At 41.3% G+C, this 27170-nt stretch overlaps 1 protein-coding gene across 3 annotated transcripts; it reads right to left on the reverse strand.

Annotated features, from left to right (window-relative positions):
* vgll4b (vestigial-like family member 4b) lies at positions 1–27165 on the reverse strand. Of its 3 annotated transcripts, none has more exons than XM_058055557.2 (6): positions 26911–27165; positions 25044–25117; positions 10680–10908; positions 3428–3725; positions 3230–3347; positions 1–2498 (listed from the first exon to the last, which is right to left on the reverse strand). In XM_058055557.2, the coding sequence occupies exons 2-6, from the start codon at positions 25105–25107 to the stop codon at positions 2218–2220; spliced, it is 990 nt and encodes a 329-aa protein (XP_057911540.2). In that variant the 5' UTR covers positions 25108–25117; positions 26911–27165; the 3' UTR covers positions 1–2217. The 3 variants fall into 3 exon arrangements, with proteins under 3 accessions (XP_057911540.2, XP_057911539.2, XP_057911538.2); XM_058055556.2 differs by having other exon boundaries at positions 25044–25120; XM_058055555.2 differs by lacking the exons at positions 25044–25117; positions 26911–27165 and adding an exon at positions 16588–16989.
* Between the last annotated feature and the right edge of the window lie 5 nt (positions 27166–27170).

Here is a 27170-nt window from a genome sequence, read left to right on the forward strand (position 1 = left end):
TGAATGAACATTACTGGACTGAACCAGGAAGATGTGGGGGAAAAAAAGAAGGCGGGCAGGCAGCAGGTGGCGCTGTCCTAGTAGCCAACGCCAAACGCCTCCCGTCAAAGTAGCGATTGTCACTGACAAGTCCAGTGGCTTCTTCTTGTGTTCCTGCACGTTTTCATCCTTTTCTTTTTCTCTCACTTTTTTAACAAGACAAACTTGAATTCAAACACAAAATTAAAAAGATCAACTTTTTCCACCAAAAAAAGACAAAAAGAAAATGCATTGATTATAATAATACGAGACAGAAAAGAAAACAATTAAATAGCTACATATCATTAACAAATTAATTGCTCCTTGAAAAATACCTAGGATTTGTTGTTTTTTCTCTGTACATCCGTTACGCACAGCGTAATGATGGTCTTATAGTTACCTATTATTAAAAAAAAACACAAACTCCTACTGTGTGTGTGTGTGTGTGTGTGTGTGTGTGTGTGTGTGTGTGTGTTGAAGCAGATAAAAAGCCTCCAAACTACAACGCGGCAGTGAAATGTTAACCTGGGAAACAAAAAAAAACTGTAGGCAGAGACTTTGCGTGATCTGACAGAAGCTCAGCTCCTGAACGCCTCACTGACTTTTAACTTTTTTTTTCCCCCCCGCCACATTGTTAATGTGGTGAACAAGAATGGAATGTCTACACTTGATCTTCAACTACGCACTTTTTCCACCAAGTGGTACGGTTCAGTACGCTTACGATACCAACACGAGGGTTTTTTTTTTTTGTATGAATGGGGGGGTTGGTTGAAGTCAACCTGGCAACTTTACAGCTACGGGAAGTAGCATTAGTGTGGTAACAGAAGCAGGATGAATATTCCGCAATGTCACTAGGGACTGAATGGGAAGTTTTACATCTGACACGTACGTCAGGTATTTTATACGCATGCATCCAATAACCTGCTGCGTCGCAGATTATACTAAGGAGTCAGGCAATAACGCCGCTTTGCTGTGCTCTGTGTGACAGGTGTCTTTGTCATTTAGCTTCAATGGAAGGGTGACAGACGTTGTGGATGATCAATGATTTTGCATGCCAAAATAAACTGTACAGCTTTACAGATACCAGCAGGATTCCCGAGTCGTAGGCGTTTTTTTTTTTTGTTTTTTTTTTTTAACCAAATTGCCTTCATTCGGAAAAGAAACCATCAAATAATCCAAATAGAACTCCAGTTTCCATGCTGGTGTTGTCATGTTTTCCTTATACAGCAAACCAGTGGTAACTGACTCAGCAGCACCTCTGCTGGTTGCAGCAAAGTACTGCACTCCATTTTAACTCCGTTCCCTAAATTAGGAATGTTTATCATCCTGGTGTCCACGTGGTTCTGATTCTGTGTGATCGACATCACAACACTGGAGGTTTTCGTTTAGCGGCGCCTGTCCGGAGGCTAACTCGCGACCTGCTATGTGTTTGCTAGCACACTGAGCATAAAACAAAACAAAACAAAAATACGACATGGTAACATCAACGGTATAACAACATGGAGTACAACTGATCCAGCAGTGAGCGTATATCGTCTTACGTGAGTTACTTAGTTATTAGCTAACATCCAACCGAAAGAAAAAAAAACAGCTAATTAATTAAAAAGTATTTGAAATGCTTACTAATAGATACCAGCTATTATTAAAAACAACAAAACAAATAATACATGCATTAGTTTACCCTTAAAACCTTAAGAAATCTGAACAAAAACCACAGTGTGTGTTTGGAGAGCGAGATACGATGGGGGCGGAGCTACAGAACCATGTGATAAAAGAATTGTAGGAACATTTCCGGGCGCCAAAAGAAAAAAAAGGGGCCGTGTGGGTGGTTCGGGAATGGGCATAAAAATAGGAAGATGTTAGCATCCTGAACTGGAGTGGTTGAGCTAGCAGAAGAGTGGAGCCAGTGGATGGGAGGAAAGAGTGGGCGGGGCCTACAAGAAACTTTGGTAGCACGGTCCGGTGGTTTCCTGCTTCTTTTCCTCTCAGATCCAGAAGACAAAACTAGAGTTACAAGAAAAAACTAAAGTAAAACTTGTTCTTTATGTACAAAAAAAACTACAGAAGATGAGCTTCCTCATCATGTGACTGTTATTGCTTGATTGATCGTCAGCAAGGTGAAGAGGGGCGGGGTCATAGCAGACCAGCAGACACGGGCTCCATCAAGGAGGCCATAAAGGGCGGGGTTGGGGTCCCTGTTCAGGAGACCAGAGAGGGGGAGTGGTTGTGGTTGATCATGCGACTGTCAGGGGAGGAGTTTGGGCTGCTGGTGGATGAGGACGGGCTGCTCTTGTTCTTGATCTGCAGCCAGGTCTCGCCCAGCGCCTTGGCGAAGTGGTCGTCCACCGAGCCCGTGATGGACACCGAGTTGGTGGCGGTCGCCGATGCCGCCGCAATCGCCGGTTCGGGCTCGGGCTTGTAGTTCTTGCCCAGGCTGCGGCGGAAGTGCTCCTCGATCACGGGGTCGCACGCCGTGTTGGCTGGAAGATAACGGTTTTTAGGTCCCGTTAGGATTCGAAACATCACCTTTACGATTAAAATATATCACCTCGTACTTTGGTACGTGACAAAAAATAAATAAATGAAATAAAACTAAAAACAAAACTAAATTAAACTAAACTAAACACAAATAAATTAAACAATCAAATTAAACTATATTAGGAAAGCAGGAAGTGAACAAATGTAACAGTTACTGATTGTAAAAGTACCAGATGGGTGGGTAGGATTTTTTAAATAAAATAAACTAAAATAAAATAAAATAAAATATATTAGGAAAGCAGGAAGTGAACAAATGTAACAGTTACTGATTGTAAAAGTACCAGATGGAGGGGTAGGATTGTTTTAATTAAATTAAATTAAACTATATTAGGAAAGCAGGAAGTGAACAAAGGCAACAGTTACTGCTTGTAAAAGTACCAGATGGAGGGGTAGGATTTAATAAGCTTTGCTTCTTCCTACTCCTTTTGGACATGTGGAACTGTGAACTGATTATGTGATGCATTCAATTGTAATCTGATGCATGTTCAGATGAAATAAAACCATTACCATTACCAAAATATACAAACATACACACAATACCAGCCTGGACTCTTCACGGTATCAGATAGTAAACTAAATCAGTGGTATAGCACATCATGACAACAAAGCAATATTAAGTATGCAATAACAACATGACAATACGGCGTATCGCTAGCTTTGCGTGTCTACTTACTGTGGACTCTCCTGTAGTTGTTGGCCAGGCTGGAGCAGCCGTTGTGAGACAGCGGGCAGTGAGACAAGTTGCAATTACGATTGTTAGCGGGGGCGCACGTGATCACAGACGGACGGTTCTGAAACCAACACAAAGACATACTTTCACGTTTTTGTCCAAAAGATAACCCCAAAGTAATCGCCATCAAGTAATCGTCACCTGCTGGCGTTCCGCTACCGTGTGCGGGACGACGGTCGGAGGTGCTGTCGTGCTTCGGGCCACAGATTCCACCATGCTGCTGCTGCTCTTGGTGAGCGCCAGCGGCTGGTCCATGGCGGCTAAACTGGCCAGGTGATGGTGATGATGTTGCTGGTGGTGATGGTGATGATGGTGGTGATGGTGGCTGTACAGGTGGTTGGCGTGGACACCCAGAGCGCCGGGCAACACCACACGCTCGATGGGGCTCCGGCTCTGGTCTTTGGAGGAGGGGGGGCTGCGATAGTCGCCGTGAGGTTTCCTGGGAAGAGACTCGGCGGTTACACTGTGCACACTTGTGTAACACTTAGTCATTATGTTGTGTATTGCAGCCTTCCTGCGGGCCCACTTCCCTCCTACAATTTGAGGCCCGGCGAAGGGAGCGAGGACCCGCCGCGGATACAGCTGCGTCAAAAATGAACCCCAGTCTAAAACGTGTTGACAAACTAGAACATTCAAATCCCTCTTTGTTCTCGAGCAGTCATTATGTCAACACGGTGAATGGCACTCAATGGGCGCTATGGTGAAAACGTAAGGCGGGCTGTTTGGATGCTTGTAGGAGCATGTGACCAAGCAACCTGACTGCTGGCTCAAGCATCTGGACTCCACAACAGCATGAAAGTACAAATAAATACACAATACTGAGTAAGGAATAGCTAAGGAGGCGTGGGATGGAGGAGAGTAGGTTGGGGAGGGGGGGGGGTATGAATGGTCCCGGGCTTCTACTACAAGAAAGACTTGTTTCCTTCGTTTGTGCCCAAAGCTTACACGAGCAAAAAGGGGCTCTCTTTTGCTTTGTCTTCCTTTTTCTTTCACCGTCTGCTGCAAACTTCCTGAGAGATTTGGCAGCATTCCTGTAAACCCCCCCACCCCCACCCCCCGACACACTAAAGCATGACAATGGGTTGCTGTTTTCCTGCGCTGGAGTCTGAAGTGCATCACATAAAAAAAAAAAAAAAGGAGCCATGATGCTAAATCAGTGTGGTAAAATAAACCACAAATGGAGGACTCAAACATTTGTTAATATATCACAGCTGGTCTGAATTAATGCCATGCAGATACCAGCCTCCCACCTACTATACCACGGACCACCACAAATGTAAAGCATTTTGTAAATAAAGCACTTAGATACGCAGAAGACATTGTGATGCTATGTAATCACTACTGTCAGTAATGTCACTAATGTTCGGGGAGACACACAAGCACCAAACAGGCACAGTAATCCCGAATAAAAATCCTTAATGAAAACACAGGCTACTGAGGGGGCGGTAACCCACGCCGAGCTAAAACTCAACTCTGAACCTCCGATGTCACTTCCTGTCCATCTGACACCCTAGCACTGGAACACAGTTACAGCAACACACAACAGATTTTGTTACAATATTGGGTAATATGAGCGTGACGGTAAATATAGGGCTGTTATTTCATGTGTAGAGGGCTCTAATAATGTTAAAACCGTATTCAGAAGGTCGTAAACAGGTTTTGTATGCTCCAATTACAAAAAAAATTGCATTTATAAATACGTAATCCTACTACGTAATCATACCACTTCACTTATCACGGTTGGGTATGGAACCAATTAACTGCAATAAATGAGGGATTTCTGTACTGTTAAAAAATAGAATATATGTATGTGTTAATGTTAAAGAACAAGGTTTTTTTTGTTATTACGCAAAGACCCCACATTATCGGAAAGGACACTGAAGGCAGCAAGAAAGCGGACTACAGACAGTCAGCTAATCTTTCTGATCCTGCAGGAAAAAATCAGAGCTAAGTTGTCCCCAAAACAAGCTGCACATGTTTTGTGACTGTAGAGGCTACCCATATCTCCCCCTGCGCGCCACCTGAGTGTTTGGGTTGTTCCCAACATCAACAACGACCAAGCGTCGTGTTAGCGAAACACCAGAGGGGCCCCTAGTTGCAGAAGCCAGCCAGAGGACAGACCCAATCATTCAGTCAGTGGCCGATCCTGTCAAATCCACCACGATACCCGCCAACAAAACCCTGGACTTGATTCCGTGCCATCGGGCAACCGCAAACCCATCCGCTGCCTTTTGTCTCCCACGCGCTCACCTTTTAATTTTCGGTGGGGTCACAGAGCCAGCGGGGGCCGGACCACCTGCTCTTGTCTTGTGCCAGCTGGTTGGATGACAATTCAACTATTCATGTACAGTTTGCATCAGCTTCGTTTAGCTTCGCTTGACTTGTTATGAAAATGAGAACCATGTGACTGATCACATGACAGCCAAATAGAGAGCAGACGTCTATTTGATTCTAGTTTACAGGACTCCGGTTTTATGCGTAGGCCGGTATTAGTGGTGGCGGCTGTGGTGAGTGCTCACAGGAGGATCCCTTCATTCTAAATCCAGAGTCCACCCCCACCCCCCATACGGTGCTATATTACTACTGTACTACATCACAGCACTCTCTGTCTGTCATTAAGTAAAGCCTTTTAAAACAGCCTGTCTTCACATCAACCCCAAGGACTGCCATCGCGCTGTGAATGACTTGGACTTAGACCCTAGCTTTGCAAATTTTGCGGCTTTATTGTGTTTGATTTGCATCCAATAAGTCTTTTATTGACAGTCGTGTCCCAAAGGTCTAGAAGTAGTTACTCTGATACAAAACTATGTGCATTGAATTTGCGCAAAAGCAGCATAAATGGCAGTCTATGGTTAATTCTAGGAAAGAGTAGATCCCCGCTTTCGACCAGGGATCCATTCCAGACTTGCCAACGAATGGCAAAAAACGTAAGTAATTGAGACGCACATGAAAATGTCTGTTTTTTACCCACATTGATCATCACAATCCAGGTGCCCTGAAATACATTAAGTACGCACTCAACACTGATGAATGATACAGTTAAATGATCCATGAACAGATTGCGTTATCTATGGTGCCTTCAAGGACCACCGAACCAAAAAAACAATTGGTGAAAGAACATTACCAGTGAAGCAGGACAATATAAACATGTATAAAATTGTGTGTCTGTTTTACCTGTATTATTACTGATTCAGTGTGAATTAAATGTCTTTTCTGCTGGAAGAAATGCCTATTTTCAGAGAAAAATATTTTTGAACAAAAAAAAATGCTGAATCCCTACAGTGAGGGGTCCACTGTACTGTATAATAAAACTATCAAAGGACAAAAGACAAAAAGGTTCAATTTCTTGGGACACACCACCTGATACTGAATACTTTCAATATGTGTTGGGCATCAAACATTCAACTAAAAAGGAACAAAAATCCATGACTTCTGGCCTCAAATAATTTCAAAAAAAGCAGTTATCGCTGCTTCCTTTATCAATTGTGTATATCCTTACATTCCCTAACATGTTTAGCCTTTTCACCCTGCATTTTGGTTGACTTGTTTGTGTTTCTAAAAACTAAAAAACTACAGCAGGGGGAAAAAACACTTCTTCAGGAAAGCCCTCCCTATAAATCTCCAATGTGGGCAGATGTTGATATCCTCAGAGAGATCCATGGAGACAGGAGAGGGAATGACACACACACACACAGGAAACATCTGGGAAGAATCAGCGTGTAGAGAAAAGAAGGGAGAAAAAGTTGAGGGGGCGGATGAAGGCTGAACCACAGGTTACAACCAGGCCAAACCGGGGATCTATGCAAAGCCACAAAATAGAAATACTGTAGATAAATATACACATACATAGAAAGTCAGCCTCAATGCTATCCAGACTGTAAAAACAAAAAAAAAGTACTGTCCAGGCTTTAGCAGCAGAAGTTAAAAATTCATTCATCTGCATTAAACTACGTGATGCTTCCACTCAACTTTGTATCTAGGATACAAGTGTGCTAAATATGAATGAGCAGTGGAAGGCTTTGCACCATTCCCAACACCACTAAGTCCTGCAGCTGCACTATAAGAATGGAACATCTTCGCCAACTGGAGTAAGAAGACTGCAGAGCATCCTGCGTTATCAAAGCACAAACACTATAGACATGTGAAGAAGTTCCAAGCGACATTGTCATGACCGACATCAAGGAACATTTGCTGATATATCCACAACACAAAAATGGAACTGCGTCCTCCTCTCTTATTTTGAAAGGAGCAACAGAGACTTTTACGCTGGAGGCATTACAACTGCTGAGTGGCAGCCAGGAGGGCAGGCAGTAGCAAGCTTCCAGCCCGCAGGCTCCAGTGGACGGGATAAGGCTTCTTTGTTCAAAGCCCCCCCCCCCGTCCTCCTCCTGCTTGGAGTAGATGCACAGCCACGACATGTGGATAGCTGGAAACAAGCAGGCACATGCAGGACACGTTGATACACACTGGGTAAAAACATGGTCACCACTAAAAGACTTGAACATACAAGAAAATAAGCGGCACTAAGCAGTGACGTATGAATAGTGCGTCTGTACAAGCAAGCTGGGGTTTGTTCAGACACTTGGCTTTGTTCTCTCACCACTAAAGTCTGACTCCCCCCCAGCCTGACACTGGCTTGTTGGGATTGGACAACAAAAGGATAGGTCTAGACCTTTGGAAGCCCCGTTCCCCTACCAGAGGAGGTGTCAGGTGTCTGTCCATGCTCATGCTTGAAAGGTAGCAAAATACTTTAACTACAGAATGCAATTTGTGATGAATATGGAACAGGAAATTAGAGAAAACCATAATTTTGGAATGGAATGGCTTGAGGGATATTCTCCCTTCTTTTCCATGGGTGGGAAAATGTGGCATTATGACTGAATTTTTGCAATGTCGAAAATAGCCTGAATGAGCTCAACATGATGACGTTTGAGTGGTTTGAATCAGTGAAGAAAGGTGTAAGGAATTCTCAAGTTCAAAAAGAATTTGCCTTACGGAAAATGTGAAATGGATGTGGAAAATTGCCAGCAAGAATGTCAAGATCGTCCTTAATGAAATGAATAGTTTGATGCCGGGATAATGTGAATGGGTGGAGAAAGGAGGATATACAATGACAACCGGCTTATTCATATTCAATAGTGTCTTGAAGTGTTTATTAAGGGTATCAACCAAAAATTAAAAAACGGTATCCAATTATGCGGTCTACATCTAAACTCTCAGATATTAGCACTCTGATCCCAGACACAAAACTAGCAACATCACAACAACAGTGTGTGTGCTTGTGTGTTCAGCAAGGAGTAGGGGTGACGTCAGCCATGTGGCTCGGTTTTTCGTTGAAGTTCGAAAAAGACGTTGCAGCCGAGCGCAAAACTTGTCACTGTACAAGTTTCCCATGGTGGCCGGGGAAGTTTAATACGACAGTCAGTGTCACTTTTTCAAGCCGTTTCTAACAGTCCACGCTTATAAACAAGACAAACAAAAAGTACATATGATATGTGCTGATATCGGAAGTGAAAACAATATCGAGACCTAATATTAATGATTTTATGCTTCACTGATGTTTTTTTAAGCATTTCTGATGAACTTCAGTGGTCCTTGAAAGCACCAAGTTCAGAATCATGTTACACCATCATTCATTCGTAGAGATTACCTATACATTTCATACTATGTGTTTAGTAGGTGTTTGAGGCATATTGAAGAGAGAAGGCGAAGGTTCTGAACGTGAATCTAAATTAATAATTATTATCACTTTTATTGCAAATGTCTGGAATTGGAGAATGTCAAGGAAGTTTGGAAAAATTGACATTTTTAATAGTCATTTCAATTACTGGCCAATTTTTGCCATTCATTGGTGGTCTTTGATGCTGGAATTGTCAGCATCAGTTGAAAAATGGAAATATTGTCACAAAATATGTGAAATAATGCAAACAACATCATTTCTTGTGCAGATGTTCACAAACGGGCTAAACATTTTCCTACTGGATGGATGGAAAGCACTCAAGAAATGTGGAAGTCATGAGTGGACAAAACGGTCTGAATAATAAGCGCTCAGACAATAAGGCACTAAACACAAAAGAAGAGTAGCTGTCTCTGCAGACAAAAGCAAAAAGCGCTTGGCAGGTGTCAGATAACATCCCTGTACGTCTGAACATGACTGTGTGACGGAACTTTAATTCTTACGACCGCTTGCGGCTAATGTGTTTGTCAGAAGTGCAAAATGCCTTGAAGGGAACCTCCAATTCAAGCACTGAAAATAAAGCAAATCCAGGAGGAAGATTATGTTTTATCATATTATGTTATTTAGTAACACAAAGACAAGCACATTGCAACACTGACTGAAAGTTAACAACAACAATAAGCCTTCTTGTACTTCTTGTAAGTGAAACACGGGCAGACAATGCAATAAGTTCAAAAGTGCAAAAGGTGTCTGTGAAAAGTGGAACGTTATTTCTTATACTTGTGGACGGCCGTCTATGGGCGAGGGGGGGGCACGATGACTGTGCACAAATGTCAAGTTGCACAAACTAATCCTTTGTTATGTGAGCATGGTCACAAGATGAGGGAAAAAAGAGCCTTTTTTCCCAGGAACCACCACAGCAATTTATCTGATGTAACACAATCTGCACACACAAATAGGCAAGTATAAAACATAAATGTCTTCGCAACACAACATGAATAGTGAACAGCTTTCTACAACAAAACATTTGAGCACTTTTCCTTACACAAACTGACCGCCATCAATTGCGAATGAGATCTGTGTTTCCCTCAGCTAAGATATTTTACTAAGAACCAGCACAGCTCCAGCCATCAACTTCCTGACATTGCTACAATAAATAATAACCATGGCTGGAGTCCCATGACTGACTCAGTCTAATGGAGCGAGAGGCTCCAGGTCCACTGCCCCCAGGTCTCCTTCACTACCCGCTGGACAGCTCCAGAATCTCTAGAACAGGGAACCACAGGGGGGTCACCCATGTGAGTCATATTTCTGCTGTTTCACAAACTGGCAGTCCTAAGGAGACATATCACGCTGCTTTGACGAGTCAGCTAACATTCCATATATGAGCAGAGAAACACCAATTACACTGGAAACTTTACATTTTAAAACCCTTCAATAATATGCACAGAATGAACAGCTGAGAAACCTCACTTCAGCCACCTCTAAAGAAGGGGTGTCCACCAACGGCCACAGACTAAAAAATTAAAGGGCGCACCACTTTCATATTTTGTAAACCAACACGTGTATATACCCTAAGATGTTATGTATTGTATGTTTCAAGAAAGAAATGCACTGTGATATAGGTGGAAAAGTGTATCATTAGTATGAACTTCAATCTTTCTTCAGTTTTTCCCCATTTTGCTGTTTTTTTTGTTTCTGTCGATGTGAACTCACAACTGCGTGGCGAAAAGTCGGCTCATCTTGGCCACATGTTCGTTGTCATCCATGTCGCTGTCCCCCTGCTCGCCGCTCAGCTTCCTCTTGGTGGGGCTGATCGGAGGCGGGCCCGTCCTGTGGCTTGCGATGGACGAATTGGAGGAGGAGGAAGAGGATGAAGACGAAGAGGAAGATGAAGACAGGGACAGGGACTGGAGTCTGGGGTCGCCTCGCAAGGTTGCTTCTCCTAGGACAGAGAGAAAGGTCGTTAGTGAGCATACTGACTTCCATAAAAACAACTACTAATAAATTTTGATGGCCACAGATGGTGTTGTTGCTTTTAATATTTTATTAGATGTGGCATGACCTGTTCGCCTTTGCTTACAAACTCATAAAAAAGGGACTGTCTGTCCTAGCTAGTTGTTACAGTAGACGGAAACTCTGCTTCTTAACATATGCACATACCACAGCTGACTTGGTAGCATATTATAGTACATATGTTCATTATAGTGGGATAGTAGATGTAAAATGACATGTACATTATCTTTAAATTAGCTCACACTAACATGAAGTTTCAAAACGTGAGATAATTAATTCTCATGGCACAAAGTAGAACAACCTTACACCACACATATCGCAGCCCTGTGGGGAACACTGTTGACCATCACACCACCACAAATTATCACTAATTCGGAAGATGAACCACTGAGGAATTTATAGTACAGTGAGTCTCTCAGTAACACGTTTGTTGGCTTAGTTTGCTGAGAGAAGCACAAACCACCGGAACTATCTGGCTGGGAATGTTTTGGGGGGGAAAAAATAGCTGTGGATGGGTTCTGCATTTATGTGTGTGTATTTATTTCTCAGAATCTCATTCCCCCCCCCCCCCCCACTCTTGTCCTGGTCCAAGGAGGCCTGTTACAGAGTAGTCGGTGAGTGGGAGTGGGAGCACAAAAAAAGAGAGAGAATGAAGGAAAAGTACCACTGGCTCAGTCTGAGCTCGGGGACTTTCCACTGCTTTGGACACATGTATCTGTCTGAATTTTCCCAAACAAAACATACAAGCTTAAGAAAAAGCTTGTTCCAGCGCAAAATGCTCCATAACTACTCCAAAACGGATACAAACAAGGTGTTTGTTGCTAACACATCAACTCCAAAAGCCAATATCCGCCAGGGACTTTAATTAACACCTAATCAAAAAACATTGGCAATAACATAAATATATAAGTAGCTGCTTTTCAAGTATCATGAATGGTCCGCGTCTACTTTTGCAAGTGCTGTAAAATGCCATTAACTCATTAGTTCTATTAATGCTGGCTCCCTACCGCTATTACAACCCGGGTTATATTGCTGCTGGGCTGTGGAATATCCTTAATAAATTAATATGGTCAAAGAGAGCTTTGAGAAGATTGTGGCGCATTCACAGATTACTGTGACTGAAGATGAGGATGGATGCTAATTCTACATTATAGCAATCCAATTTATCATATACTATTATTTATTGTGTAACGCAAAGACTGCAATAACATCAAATGAAAAGTACTCAATAAATACAAGGCCAGCATCCACCAGTATTACCCTGGAGTGTGTCTTGCAGAGAGATTATTATATGTTGCTGTTTGCTTGCATGACTTAATAAATTAATTCAACAAACAAATATTCACATTAGCACTCGAAACTTCGTCAAATCTTACCTTGTTGCATTCCCACATTGTATCAGCATTTGGGACCAAATATGAGGTGAAAGAAAATGGGGGTACAATACAGTATAGTAGTCTAGTTAGATGGTGTATTCAAGGACTGTTGAACAAAGTGAGACACATGCAAAACTAGGGGATTTATAACTGTATATCATTTTAGAATGGCCCATATTTCAAAAATGTATTTACATAAAATTGGATGTTGTTATTTACTAATATTTTTTTATCATTACACCTGACATTTTGGGACCCCTGCCCAAATTCAATCACCTTTATATCCATTATGAATCGCACCATAACCTGTGTATGTAGAATTGAGTCCATCACAAAGAGATTTACATCCCTATAAATCACCATCATCCTGAGTGTTCCATCTAGGTGTGCTTCATAAACTGACAAGTGGGTGCATGTACGCCAGCCTTAGTGTGGTACTACAGCACCTGCTTGCCTGCTACCAAACCCCCCTCCCACTAGTTGGCATGTTCCCGCTTGCCCCACTGTGCACCATGGCAACAAGGATGACATCATTATTTTAGTCGCACGCAGATAGAAGGCAATAAAAGGAGACACCAGATCGTCCAATGAGGCTGCAGGCTTTATAACAATCACTTAATTCTTCTGTATGCATCCAAACATATGAGCAAAGTCGGTTTATTTAACTTAGATTATTTTAAGGCTTGTCAACCTTGCTCACAGCTTCACAATATGCAATACAGCCATATGTGCAGAGTGATTAATGACTTTCGGTACTTCCAATTAGGAGCATCAAAAACATGGCTGCGACATGATGACAAATGCTCTTCACTGAAGTCAAACTGTCCCTCTCTCATCTCATTCCACTGAGCCTGCATGATCAAAGTCTATTTCTCTTGACAGAGCTTCAAACAGCTAGAAATCTGGATGAGATTAGATTACAAACGGAGGTGAACTCTCTCTTGCTCTCTTTTTTCCCCCTGAAGATACTCTGAGATGAGTCCAAGCTTGCTCCTTCTCTGTTATCTCTGCGGTTAGGAGCTTAGGCCTCGGGTGCTGCTGCTTTTTATCTCGCTAACCACTCCAATGAATAATACAAAGTTTAAACAGACTTCCAGAGAAGTTCCTCTAGAAGATCAACACTGGTTTTATAACAGGAAGAAGGGGGAGCAACAAGAAGCGGTGGGGAAGGACATAAAGAGGTGGGGTTCATAAACAGGCAGCAATGCCCAGCACCCCTTAAAAACACATAATCTAAATGTGTCTGTTCCAAAGTCAGTGTTTCAAGTGTAAAAATAAGCTAAATATTCTAATATTAGATCATGTCCGAGATACGCCCCACATATTACATACAATAACAGTGCCTATGTGTATAGCAGTCAGATGCTCAGAGGCAAGTGAGCTAGCAGCTTGGATTAGCACATCAGGGATGGGCAATTCATTGTCTAAAAGGGACCACAGGAGAAACGGGCGATTAGCTTAAATATCTATTATATCTCTTTCTAAAGGAGAAAATGAAAAACAAGTTAGTAAAAAAATGTATTCAATTTGTCAAAACAACAGCTTGTGGTTTATGGAAGTCATGACACACATGACTTGTTCAGAGGATGTTTACATACAGCGCACCTTCTCTGATTTTGGATCAACATTTGCAATAAGAGTGACTGTTGCAGCACATCAATTGGCTCTGTCTTTCTTTAATTGCAATTGTTAACAAGCAAACAAGCTAAATGATGAATGTAATGGTTTAGATAAAGGTGTGCACGAGCATGTATTTACATATGCAGGAGATAGATCTATGCAAGTCATTCACTCATTGAGTCGAGTTTGTGTGAAATTGAGTGATACAGAGCGTTTTGTTATGAATACTTGGAGACTGCATCTGTAAGTAGTGTGCAAATATAATTACACTATACCTGTATGTATTGAGAAATGTAGTATTCTCGACAGGAGTGCTGTTTAATTAGGACACTAATTATGTCTAGCTTGGAGACTGTAGCTGCTGGGTCATCGACTAAATACACACATGATTTTCAGTCTATTTTCATTTATTGGTGAATACAAAAATGAAGTTTTGGTGTTAAAATATGACTGATTGTTACCTTTCTACACACCAGAATGCATCCAGGTGTAATGTCATGTGTTAAGTGTTGTCTTGGAAACACTTCTGACACTTTCACATGTAAGTTGTTATTGTATCGATATACTGTACCCAACAAAATCTGACTTATTTCAGCGTCTGTTGATGTAAACATTGCCCCAGGACGTTTAAATGTTAAGGTTCTGTATATGTAAAATATTCAGTATAGCCAAATGCTTCTAAAACAGAACTATATATATATATATATATATATATATATATATATATATATATCTTTACGTGAGGAAGTACACACAGTACATATTGAAGTATGAGCAAAAAGTCAGCACACTGACAGTATAACTTGTAGACTCCTTTGACTTGAGCGTGTCTGAACACGCGTGGCTGTTCTTTCACTCCCCTTCCTTGCATCTTTGTGTTGTTCTTATCTTGAGGCACATATTCGGCTCAGTCAGCTAAAAATCAACCAAAACAAATACTAATCCAGCAAATATCAGCTGGCAGCAATAAATGTGCTCACTTGTGTGTGAGAATCATCATGTGAAAGACACCCGGAGGATATGCAAGCATTAAAAAAAAGGTATCCTTCCCTGTTCAAGTGGTGTAATTGGATAGATGGTGTGAAACCTGAGAGAGACGAGAACACAGTGGAACCTTCTGTTTGGATTCAAAGCCGGGACAGTGGCACTTTTATCCTTTTCATGCAATACCAAGCTGAAGAATAAGCTATGGAAGCGACTGCTATTTCACAATAATGGCGTAAGGACAACTAAATCTAAGATGCCATATGACCTTTTTAGACCTTTGTAGTGCTTCTCTGTTAATCTGCACAATGGCTTTCAGCCACATAGGTCCACTAATAAAGATGCTAATACAGGTTTGTTTTATCAAGTCAAAGGGAGGAGTGTTCTTACAGATATAATGACATTGTACAAAACAGCTCCAAGGTAGACATAGTACTTTGTGAAGCTACAAATCTAATAATAGAAAACACCATTGGAAGTCACATTTTTCCCCCAGAAACAAAACGTCAAAACGTCATTTTTTGTCATTAGCATTGACCAAAAACTAACTAACACACAAAAGCCATAAAACTCATGCAATGGGGAAATGCTGCAAATACACACAAACCCCCAAAACAACTACATGAGCGCAATGCTGCAGCTTCACAAAGTTAGCCAGGCTACAACGGGCGCCAGATTTGAGGGATATCTGTTTTTAAAGACAGTTTATTTTAGTATTATAACCACTTTTTACAGCCAGACAAACTGCCTAACAAACGTAATGATGTCAGCTTGCTGTTTGTGTATTTAAATATGAATATCCCTCAATATCCCATTGCAGTATTTTTGCTATTTTTCTCCCCCCCCCCCCCCCCGTGTTTTTGGTTTTGGATAATTTCTGTTTGGAGCATTTGGATGTTGATGCACCTTTGTACCTATCCCCCACCATACTTAAAGCTACTTTTTATTTCCATGTATTAGAACTGCATACAAGGTCATGAAAAATGTTGCATGCTGAGAATGCCACTACAATGTTGCGCTTGTTTATGGCTGCAACAATACAAGCAGGATGTAATAGTAATAACTGAAGCCAAAGAGGTGTTCCAGAGAATCCTGTTCCACCTCCATTAGACTGAATTATACTGTGTGAGTACTTCCAGAAGAGCGAAACAAGAGGTAGTGACGCCTTTTGCACAAACTGCAAAGGAATGTAAACACTTGACAGTGACAGTACAGCTTCGTTGTCTGTTTTGACAAATTCAAATTTGCCACAAAGTAGTAAAAGCGTGAGTAATGAATATAAATTACTGTAGTGAACAAGTTCAACAAAGCAAACAGAGTGACGAGTGGGGTTGCACCTTTGTCGATGACTCACAAGCAAATTAGCCTAAAATGACGCAAGAGGCTAACATTAGCTGCGTAGCCCTGCGCTATGCTCCATCAAACATACGCTACATTTACGACGTTAAGGTAGTTGAACACAATACGACGGCAAATGCCAACACAGCCAATACAGTATGTACGTATAAAAACACAAATTCAAATTTGAACTACAGATCATTTCAGTCAAAGCGTAGCTAACTTGTCCCAGTTTGAACATGAAACGCTTAAACCTCTAAAACAAGAAACTAATCATCGACAAAGTTTACCTTCGTAACAGAGTATGCCAATGTTGTTGTTCATCTTGTCCAGGTACTGGTAGTTCAACAAGTCCATTTTCGTCAGTAGCATCTATCACCTTTTTTTTTAAAAAGTCTTACCGACAACAACAATTATCTACTCTTTTCTCTTTCCCCCCACAGGAAAGTTAAAGGCCCAGCCTCCAACTTAGTAGAAAAAGAAAAACACCGTTACAAAAGATGGCAAAATTGATCAAGTCTGTCAACGAGTTGGCTTAAAAAAGTAGCGTGTAATAATAAAGAAAGCAAGGTCAGTTCTGCTCACAGCCAGCTGTAAGTAGACTGCACTGACACGCAGGCTATGTGGAGAATGAGACCAATGCACTGCTGATTCCATGGAGGAGCACTCGATCATACAAGTGGACGGAGCTTCCAGCTGTGACGTCACAATACGGAAGTGTCCTGGATGCTTGCATTCTTTCAACAGCCAATAGATGGCGACAACGCGAAAGTACTTTATTAAAAGGAGAAAAACATTGCATTTTGTTGTGTATTTTAAATAATATACTGTTCAGAGTGAAGCATTTAGATTATTGTTGTGTGGACTACTGGATTTCAAATTTCAAATTCCGTCAATTAGAAATACAGTTCATACATAAATAACTTTTACAATCAAAATTATTTTTAAAAAAAGGCGTGATGGCATGCCTGAATTCATTCACTTTTAGCTCTGACAAGGAATTCAGCATTCTTATGCGAGATTTAAAAATTGTAGATGTAATGCCGCTGTTGTTTTGTTATACAGAATTTGCCATCATGTATATACAACAGGGTGTCCAAACTTCGTCCACTGAGGGCCACATATATACAACGTGCTGTGGGTGAATGGCCATCGGGCCAAACTTTGGACACCATTAATATACAATATCTACTTTCAGTTATTTTGTGAGCTAAAATGCAATGATTTCATGCTCAACTCAATACTCAAGGGTATGTTTGCATTGTATCTGTGGGGATTGCTATGGTATAATGTGATTTATAGCTCTACATCATGGTTAAGTATGGCTACCTTAGTTACTGTGTGTACTGTGTAGACTACGAGACATTGGCTGTGTCCATTTCTTTCACATGGTATGTGGGTTTCCTGTACTGCTTTTCAGAGGCACTGGGCATTGCTCAATCCCTGGAGTGCCTGAAATCCTAGGGATGTTTTGTGGGCCAGATCAGCCTTCCACATATATCCCCAGAAAAAGAGAAAGAGAGGACTCAAAACAGTAGTAATCCAGTAGTATCTAAATTTAAATTGGTGGTAGGGGCGAATGTTCAGTGACAGTACAAAGGTTTGGCCAAATAAATAAAATTATATCTGAAAGTTTGATGACCATAATTAATTAGAATGCATGATTTCCACCTGAATTGTATCATACACTAAGGGGAGTAATGTGATGACTTACAATATGAGAGTTATATACAAGTTACAATATGAGAGCAGGAAACAAAAAATAAGTGCACAGAATTTTGTCCTGCAACTACCACAATTTTTACATGCCTGATTTTAACAACTCTGCAACACCTAATCAACATAAAATTGAGGAGATTAGAATATTATTTGGTAGATTTTATTCTATAGTACATTACAATACCATAGGAAGTGAGCAGGCCATGGCAAGCAGAGCTGAAGGTGCCATCAGTTAAAAAGTGTGTCTCTGCTGCCCCCCAGTGTCGACCAGTAAGGGCACAAACCCACCTCAAATTAGACATAATAGAGGGCTGTTCTCTAACCCTCGTTATAATAAAAATACTTTTAACCTATTGCATACACACACCAAAAGCCTCTCTACTGTTAGCTCCCTTTGCCTCGCTATGTGAAAATTTACTAATATAATTTCTACTGTGTTACACTCTGTGTATGCTACCGGCCCTGCCTCCACCCACCGAGACAAAGACCGTATAACTGACAATAGGGCTCACTCCTTCATGTCATTTATGGAACAAACACGCCAAGGCGCACAAACCAATATGAAGTCTGTTCCTGCCCGTTTGGAGGCAGGAGACGGGAAAAATAAACATGCATGCACATGGCACATGTATTGAGGCCAGCAAAACTATCAATTTCATTTTCATTTATTGTGCAATTCATTAATTAATTTTATTATTGTCCTATTATCGCACTCTTAGTATGAAAATCAATAAGAGGCACCTTACATGTATCCACTTTGTAACCTACAAGTATAACTAAGCGTGGCACTTTCAGATGGCATGAGTCCATCGAGCATTTCATTAAGTGGTGGGCATGCATGCTTTAACTTTGCGCCTCTCTATGTGTCAAGACAGGCTAGGTACAAGCCTATGTGCTTTGTGACTATCAGAGCAGGTCCAGGCCTCTCTGAAGAGTGGGTGTGTCTGGCTGACAGCCCAGCCGAGGCTAGCAGGTGAGTCACCCTCATGCTTTATTAACATGCTGCAGCAGGTGAGTGTAACAGTAGAAAAAGTACATTGCAAAAGCATAAGGAACTGTGGCTCAATAATACAGTGGTCGGGGGTTCAAAAGGTTATGTCACTCACTGACTCTTATGGTGCCATCCACTGTATTCCAGTAATACCATTGTTTACAAGGTGACATCATGGTTTAAAAATGTTGTGGCATCAGCAAGGTGATAGTTTTATAGGGACTTTGAGCCTATAAAATGTTACATTACATCATATGCTGTCATGTTTATGAAGTGAGATGACATACTTTTACCAAATGAAAGCCAACAAGTTCAACTTATATTACTACACACAGGCAAAGTGACACAGTAGCAACTGATACTGAAGTGCCTGCAGTGTTGACAATATCCATAATGCCAACAGAGAGGAAATATCAGGTTGCTACCCCCAAACAATGGCAACAACAGGTGATGGTGCAGAGACAGTGCCGTCATTTCCCACTTTTTCTTTTCAAAGGGGTTCAACTGTGAAACTCTACCTTAGGAAAAATGACTAACTACTCAGATGTCACGTGTAACACCGTTACATCTGAGTTACAATGGGAATATACAATGTGTAACTGCCTCACTTTAGCATTCCTGGTTCCTATCAATAATGCAGTGTGTTAGTTGGAGGTGGAACTAATTGTTTCCTACTTAAGTTTCAGCATTATTCTACACACACAGACATGAAAAGTACGCAAAAACTGACAAGTGCAAGTAAATCTGCACATGCTGCACGGCTGTGTGAGCATGCTAATGTGTGATTGTGCAGATACATGCATTTTTATGTGAGCTAACATTACACTCACATTCCAACAGCAACATCATACTAGGTTTGATTATTTGCTAAAAAAAAACAAAATTATAAAACTTACAACTCCCACATCCGTAGCTGACAGAGCTCCAAGATTTATTTTAAGATGTGTAGAGAAGCCTTATTAGCCTTAGAAGAACTGCTTCTCTCAAAAATGCAACTAGTGAAAGAAATTCTAGATCTTTCTCATGTTTGGTGGTGACAAACAGGGCCATGTTACAGTTACGTCATTAGATTTTTTTTATGTTTAAAGATATACAGAGCATACACAAATCAACATATTTATTCAGTAAGATAATTATCAGGGACGCTTGTCCTCACACTACAAATAGTTAACATGCTGCTTGTATGAGAACCATGGCAGCCCTGCTTCATTTCATTGAGAAGTGACTATGGAGAGGACAACCAAAAAGAGAGGAATGTCAAGCATGTGTGGTCAGCACAGTCGTGAGAGAAAGTTCCTAAGACTGCAGCGAGCCAGACGAGCTTGGCATTTACAGAGAGGACATAGAGATGTGGTGAGACATTTGCATTTTGATAAGGTCCATGGAAACTGTAAATTGTACCTCAGACTATAAGTCATGTTAGTATTCTGCTATATAAGAAAGGACCAGCTATACTGTTTTGTGATGTTAGAGCAAAATTGATGCATAAAAGAAGGTAGACACATGGGTCAATTGTTAACCTCATGACAGTGACCCCCCTGACACTCGAACTCTGACCTCATGACCAAACTTGCCCGCCTCTTGCCTTAACAGCCGCACCCACTCAAGCATGAAACAGAAGCAATGACATAATGAAGGGTCTGTGTGCATGCACGCTTTACTGCAGAGGGGAGTGCATGAAAGACAATGACAGATTAATTGAGTGACACTTCTTTGTTTCTTTTACCCAAACTCTCCACGTGTGTCACGACTCATCCATGCCCCTTTGACCTGTGCAGATGACCCATTAGCACGCAGCATAAAACATTTGCTCACAAGTACTTCTCGGATTACTACACACTGACATTGTTTAGTACATCTTCAGATAGAATACAAAAAATACAAAAGTTCCTTTTATGGCGGAGAAACAGATTAGAAGGTGAAAGATGTAATGCAAAGTTAATGTTTAAGTAGCATGACTCTGTAAACGACCACTTGACCTGTTTATCAATGAATAAGAGTCTATTGTGCTGATTGTATAGAAGCTTATCTACTGCAGACTCCTCCAGACTACCCGCGTACACAGATAAGAAGTGATGGCTGAAAATGTCACTGACATCATGATAATGTTATTAGTGACACCACACGCCATAAAAATGCACTCATGATAGCCATTGCGTTTATACCTAAACCCCAAAGAAGACGGGAACAGGTGATTACCGGAAAAAGGCTGTTATTTCTGAAATTTTAAAACCTGTTTGATACGATATTTTTACATCTGAGAAATGACACAAATTAATTTATCATGATTAATCACTGTTAGCATACCCCTGTGATCCCAGTGAGGATAAGCGGCATAGAATATGGATGGATGGGTAATCATCATTTTGCAGTTTGCTGTCTGAAATGTAACTTACCTCACCTGTTTTGGGTGTATTTTCTGGGATTTCCAAGCATACCCAAATGAGCAAATTACACATCTGCATTAAGAGTTACGAAGTGAGTGATAAGAATATCCACTTATCCACTTTTTATTTGTCTTTCTTTTTTATTTAGACCACACATACATGCATAATAAAAGACTTTGTTGTGATGTTCAGAGTTCTTAGCAGCCCTGAATGCAGCTCACATCAGTGTCGTGAAAAAGCAGAAGAGTTTGTTCTGAAGATGTTTTTGCAAATTGGAGATACGTATTTGGTGTTGAAATTGAAGTTAAAAGTTATAAAAGAGTGCTGCACGGCAGTTGAGTGGTTAGCGTGCAGACCTCACAGCTTGGAAACACGAGTTCAATCCCACCCTCGGCCATCTCTGTGTGGAGTTTGCATGAGGTTTTCTCCGGGTACTCAGATTTCCTCCCACATTCCAAAAACATGCTAGGTTAATTGCCGACTCCAAATTGTCCATAGGTATGAATGTGAGTGTGAATGGTTGTTTGTCTATATGTGCCCTGTGATTGGCTGGCGACCAGTCCAGGGTGTACCCCGCCTCTCACCCGAAGACAGCTGGGATAGGCTCCAGCTATACTGTTCTTCTGTCTGCCTTCATAAGAGAGAGGTGTCGCTTACCATGATGTGCACGCGTTAAAATGTTTCATTCATTAAATAAATTAGTTACCACCATTAAGCTGTTACTTTTGATTGTTTTCTTCATTTGTCAATCAAATAAATTTGGCCAAATAACCATTCACTATAGAATATCCATACACATCTCGGTTGGCCCAATAAAAAGAAAAGTTTACAATCCAAAATGCCTTCACAAGGCAGACGGGAAAGATGAGTAACACATGGATTTTCTTTCGCTGCTCATCTTCCATATGCTCACCGCTATTGTCTGAGCGCCTAGTGCCTGAGTCATGTGACACAGGATCGATGGGCCTGAGGGCAAGAGGCACTCAAGCACACCCCTGCCCATTCTGACCGTATTACCCCCACTGCACATACAGACACGACTCCTCAGTCAAATAAGCTGCTGGCCGCCAGTAAAGTTTAGACAGCAAAGTACATTTCACAAAGAATCCATCTGAGGCAAGCTCCAGCTAGTTTCTACTGACTGAAGTAGTTTGAAGAACAAACATAGCTGCTTGCCATTGTCTTAGTTAATGCACCCCAACAAGATAAGCCAGGTTAAGTTAACAGACTGATACCCCCGCGAGCTGAGAGCTTGGCAAACTGGGTTGTGTTTGAACAAACCATGTAAATAAAAGGAGGGAATGTTTTATTTCTCTCTCAGCAAACATGCAGTAATGCAGTAAGTACCAGATCTGAACCTTCTCTTACTATCACAACTCAACTTTTTCATGGTTCCTGTTAGAACTAAATAGTAAACTTAAGAATTATATAGAGGGATTTCCCATATTTTCCACTGCAATCTTGCTTATCTTCTCTTTTCTTTTCACCATTTCCTGATTGTACTACACACTTTGATTTGAAAATGCAAGGCAAAGTCCATTTAAGGAGGATGCCAGTGATGGCCACAAGGAAATGTGAGATGATCACCATTGAATTACAAAGTGGTACACATGTCTGTGTCCTGGTTAATCAGTGCAATGTGGCTAAAACAACAATAAAGGCAACCGATACAAAATAAAATGGAATGTATACATACATAAAGTCAGTAAAGTCAGGAGGGACCCTCCTGCTTGGCACGTACCATGTTGCATTACACGCGTCATACACGTAATGACAGTAGAAGATGATAAAAAGTGCATTGCATAAAGTTGCTTCTTTCTCTACCATTTACATACACTTTACTATAAGCATCTTCAAAGGGTGAGCTTCATTTTTGTTGTTTATAATTCAACAGCTAACACTTGTATCACATTTGAGAACGCTAAAAAACACTCTTCCACATGTGTATACGCATTCCCAAAGGCTGAGTTTTTTTAATAAGTTTATAATACAGCAATTAACATCTTTTTACACTTGTACGACAGTTAATAAAGGCTGTTGACAGCAGCAGTTTGACCCTGGAACTGATAATTTCTGTTTGCATTAGTTCCCTCCATCCATTTTCTGTAGCGCTTGTCCTCACTGGGGTTGTGGTATGCTGGAGCCTATCCCAGCTGTCTTTGGGCGAGCAGCCCTGGTCTGGTCTACATTATTTCTTATGGGTAAATTTGTTTCTGAAGAAAAACAAATTTAAATGTTTTAAAACATTTTTTAAATGTGTTGTGTTGACACCACAGGCTCAACTCTGTTGCATTGTACTTCAAAAAGATCTTACCTATTCAACTAACAACATGAATTCATACAAATAAATCAACATTGCATCCCAATATGACAGCGTTCACCTCAACATAAACTACAAAATCAAAGGTGTGGTACTATTAAAAAAATGTAGCAATGCTTCTGCTTGTTGTAAGTGAGTGTAAGTAAGTGTGGCACCGGCTCTGACAAGTTTGAGAGCCTCTCCCTGTTGTGTGCACAAAGCATCGGTACTAACACTCGTCACAGGTGAGAGCAAACGGGCAGAGAGAGCCGCAGCCGCTTCGAGGGCCTGTTGGGCTGGTTGGTGAACAGCTTTGTTTGGCCCGCCAAGCAGGATGCTTGACTGGAGCTTGCCTACTTCCTCTACTGCACTATTGTGGTAGCGGCAGGTCGCCTGCATTGTTACGAGACAAAGGGGCAGAGCACGGCGCACAACTAAAAGTGACATCAGCGCCGGGCAACAAAACAAAAACACAGCAGGGAGGCGGGGGAGGAGAAGGAGGAGGTATCCCGTGCAAGTGCAAGGAACAGTTGATTTAGGACAAAGCAGAATAGGATACCAGCTGCTGACATGCAAGACAAGCTACGCCTGCACATTCCCAGGGTGGCATTAACATGAGCATTTTGCTAAAGACATGCCAAGTTGATCAGTTGTTGGGGTAATTTTAAAGATTCCGTATTCGACATTTTAAATGGTGTACTAACAGTGTACAGTACTAACACACTAATGTGTGTTCTCGTAACTTGTTTGCTCCACTGTTGAGAGAAGAGGTGCAAGTACATGGTTGTTATGACATCAAGAAGGAAAAACCTCCTTCCTCGCTAGGTTAGCCTATTAAATGATCAAACTTACAGTTCCCATATCTGTAGCTGACTAACAGATACCTGGTAGCGGTGCAGCCTTTATTTTAAGATTGTGAAGCCCCTTAGAATCTCACTTTTGCAACACAATTTAACTAAACATGTCCTACTATAGGGGTATTACCTCTTCTAGCAACTTTGCGTTCATTTTCTGCGTCATTATTACTCTACATGTGTGAGTCAATCAGATGCCATGGGAATTCTGATGGTAGATTTCTTCCAGCTTAGAGGCCTGCTGAGGAGGACTGGTCATTTCTTCCTAATCTCAGAAGGATTCTTTTTTTCTATCTGCACCACCAAAAACCATTTCAGAAATGAAAATGACCACCAATGCACATCCCGACTCCTGTGGAATGTTCAGTTGTAGCTTATTTGCCCACTTGTGCTGCACAACGACAACTACTCTGCTACGTCAGATAGCGCAGCCGCAGCTTACAGCTAAGCAGAAACTTGTTCACAACCAGAAAGCCAGGCCTTCAAAAATACTTACTCTCTTCTTCATTTGCATGAACAAACGACGCTGCTCTTGACAGAACATCCAGTGGCGTCTCCATGCTGGGATGCCTGCTGGGAAAGAGAGGTTTAGAGAGGCTGTTTATTGCATAATAACACTCGTTTGTTGGGGTGCTGAAATGTCTCAACACACACAAAAATGAATCCATGTGTGAGGAATTATATGATCTTTGTCAAGTTTGGCTGACTTGTTGAGTTTGAAATGTGTTTTTTTATATTGGATTAGTATTGTCATGGCCCACCACAAACAAATGTGGACTATATTTGGAGCTACCTGTTTGCCCTTGCTCATAAACACATGCATCTAATGCGTCTGGTCTGTCATAGGCCCTGTCCATATAGGAACGAATCCTTTGGCGCGTTGAAAAAAAATCATGTCCACACTGTTCCTGATTGGTAAATAGTTGAATCCCGATGGGAACAGATCACTGGGTGAAAATAATGTAATACACAAGGCACACCGACGTGTGGCGCTGGAAACACACACCCAAGCGGAACCACTTTAAACAAATGCGCATCCATCATCTATCATCGCCTTACAGTTTCCAAGGCTCATTTAGACTTAAGACAAAGTGGAATTAATTATCTAAATCATTTTGTAGAAATGTTCAGACATTATGATGGCTTGTTGTCAAAGCTCACTTCTGGTCACATGATGGCGATGGATAGGTGACATTGTCGTTTCTGAAAAACAGTGGTTTGGCCGTCTATACGATATTCCCACTCTGGAAACCATCCTGAAAAAATAAAATTTCCAGGCACCCAGAACGACATTTGTTGTTGTTCACAACCGTACTAGTTGTAAACATAATAGTGTTGCTTTTCATGTTTTTTTACTCACCTTTTGCGAATATGCCAGTTATACAAACGTGACAATTATATAATTTTGCCAACCCACCACTGCCATACATAGATTGCAGTCCTGTAGGAAATACTGGTTGCTCTGTAAAATACTGTGTCTTTGACGATTGAAGACGGATATCCCTCAGCTTTAACACCCCTGAAAATGTTGCAAGGTCAGAGCAAATCTTGAAGCATTTTTCATTTCTCTCTTGTCATGCATGTGTGTGGGTTTTCTGGCATTTGCAGCATTTTTTTCTTTATTTTTATTATGTGATTGCAGTGCTTGCATTTCTTGGTGCATGTGCTTTTTGGTGTCTGTGTGGTTTTGGGTCATTTCTGTGTTTGGACCGTTCTGGTCGTTGCTGCGCGTTTGCCTCTGTCGGCCACCGTAGATACTACCGTGGTATCGATAATATCGATATTTGGATCGATCACCGCCACCTCTACTATTTGGAGCATTTTTGTGTCCTCCAATGTACAGCCTTCAAGTCTTCCAAAGCTATGCGAGGTATTTGTGGAGAAAAATGACTCCGTCCTTCTCGCTGCATTCTTAACATACTTTATCCTCATTTCTCCAGGAACAAATGGATCACATGGAGAAACGGAAAAACATTCTTACTGTCTAAAACACAAACAAACGACAACAACGTGGTGGCCAGCGAGACGCCCGCATCTTAACTTTGTTGGAGACTGAAAACGAAAGCGACTCTACAACATGTATGTCTTAAATTGGTTGGCTCATATTTTAAAATGAGGAAACGCGATTCTTAATTTAGCAGTTTGTTGCATGTAAACAACGTTTGCTACATGCTACCTTTACATTGTGGCCACTACCACTTTATTGCGACAATTAAATCGTAATATGGGGCCAATTAATTACTGTATCCTCCTCCTATTTCGTTTAAAATGTAATTAAATATAGCTCTCATGCTTAAAAAAATGAAGCTGAAGCCACAAGTATGTAAAATCTCAAGTTTTGTTTTGTTTTGAGACGTACATACCTCCTTTAAGCGCCACTTTGGTAGCTTCCACTAGTACAACGTCCACACGCAGACAAATAGGAGTGCCGGGGGAGGGGGGGGAAGTAGATATTCCACAAAGATACAAGGATTAATCCGTTCCGTATGAGCCAGGACAATAGTAGCTGAGCTGTCGGAACAAACTTGGTTGTAAACGAGGAAAAGGAGGAGGAGGAAGAAGGAGGCAGGAATGCCTGGAATGATGGAATTCAGTTGCTAGCAGGTGGTGAAAGTGACGCACG

Source organism: Doryrhamphus excisus, linkage group LG18, assembly GCF_037039965.1.
Source record: "Doryrhamphus excisus strain RoL-2023G ecotype Guam linkage group LG18, RoL_Dexc_Guam_v1.1, whole genome shotgun sequence".
Classification (NCBI taxonomy): Eukaryota; Metazoa; Chordata; class Actinopteri; order Syngnathiformes; family Syngnathidae; genus Doryrhamphus; species Doryrhamphus excisus.

Coding starts and splice junctions, on each gene's coding strand:
- vgll4b (XM_058055555.2), bottom strand. CDS start 16,669: ATGCTACTGACGAAAATGGACTTGTTGAACTACCAGTACCTGGACAAG. Junction 10,909..16,587: donor TGGCATACTCTGTTACGAAG/GTAAACTTTGTC, acceptor TCTCTGTCCTAG/GAGAAGCAACCTTGCGAGGC. Junction 3,348..3,427: donor CGGTAGCGGAACGCCAGCAG/GTGACGATTACT, acceptor TGTTGGTTTCAG/AACCGTCCGTCTGTGATCAC.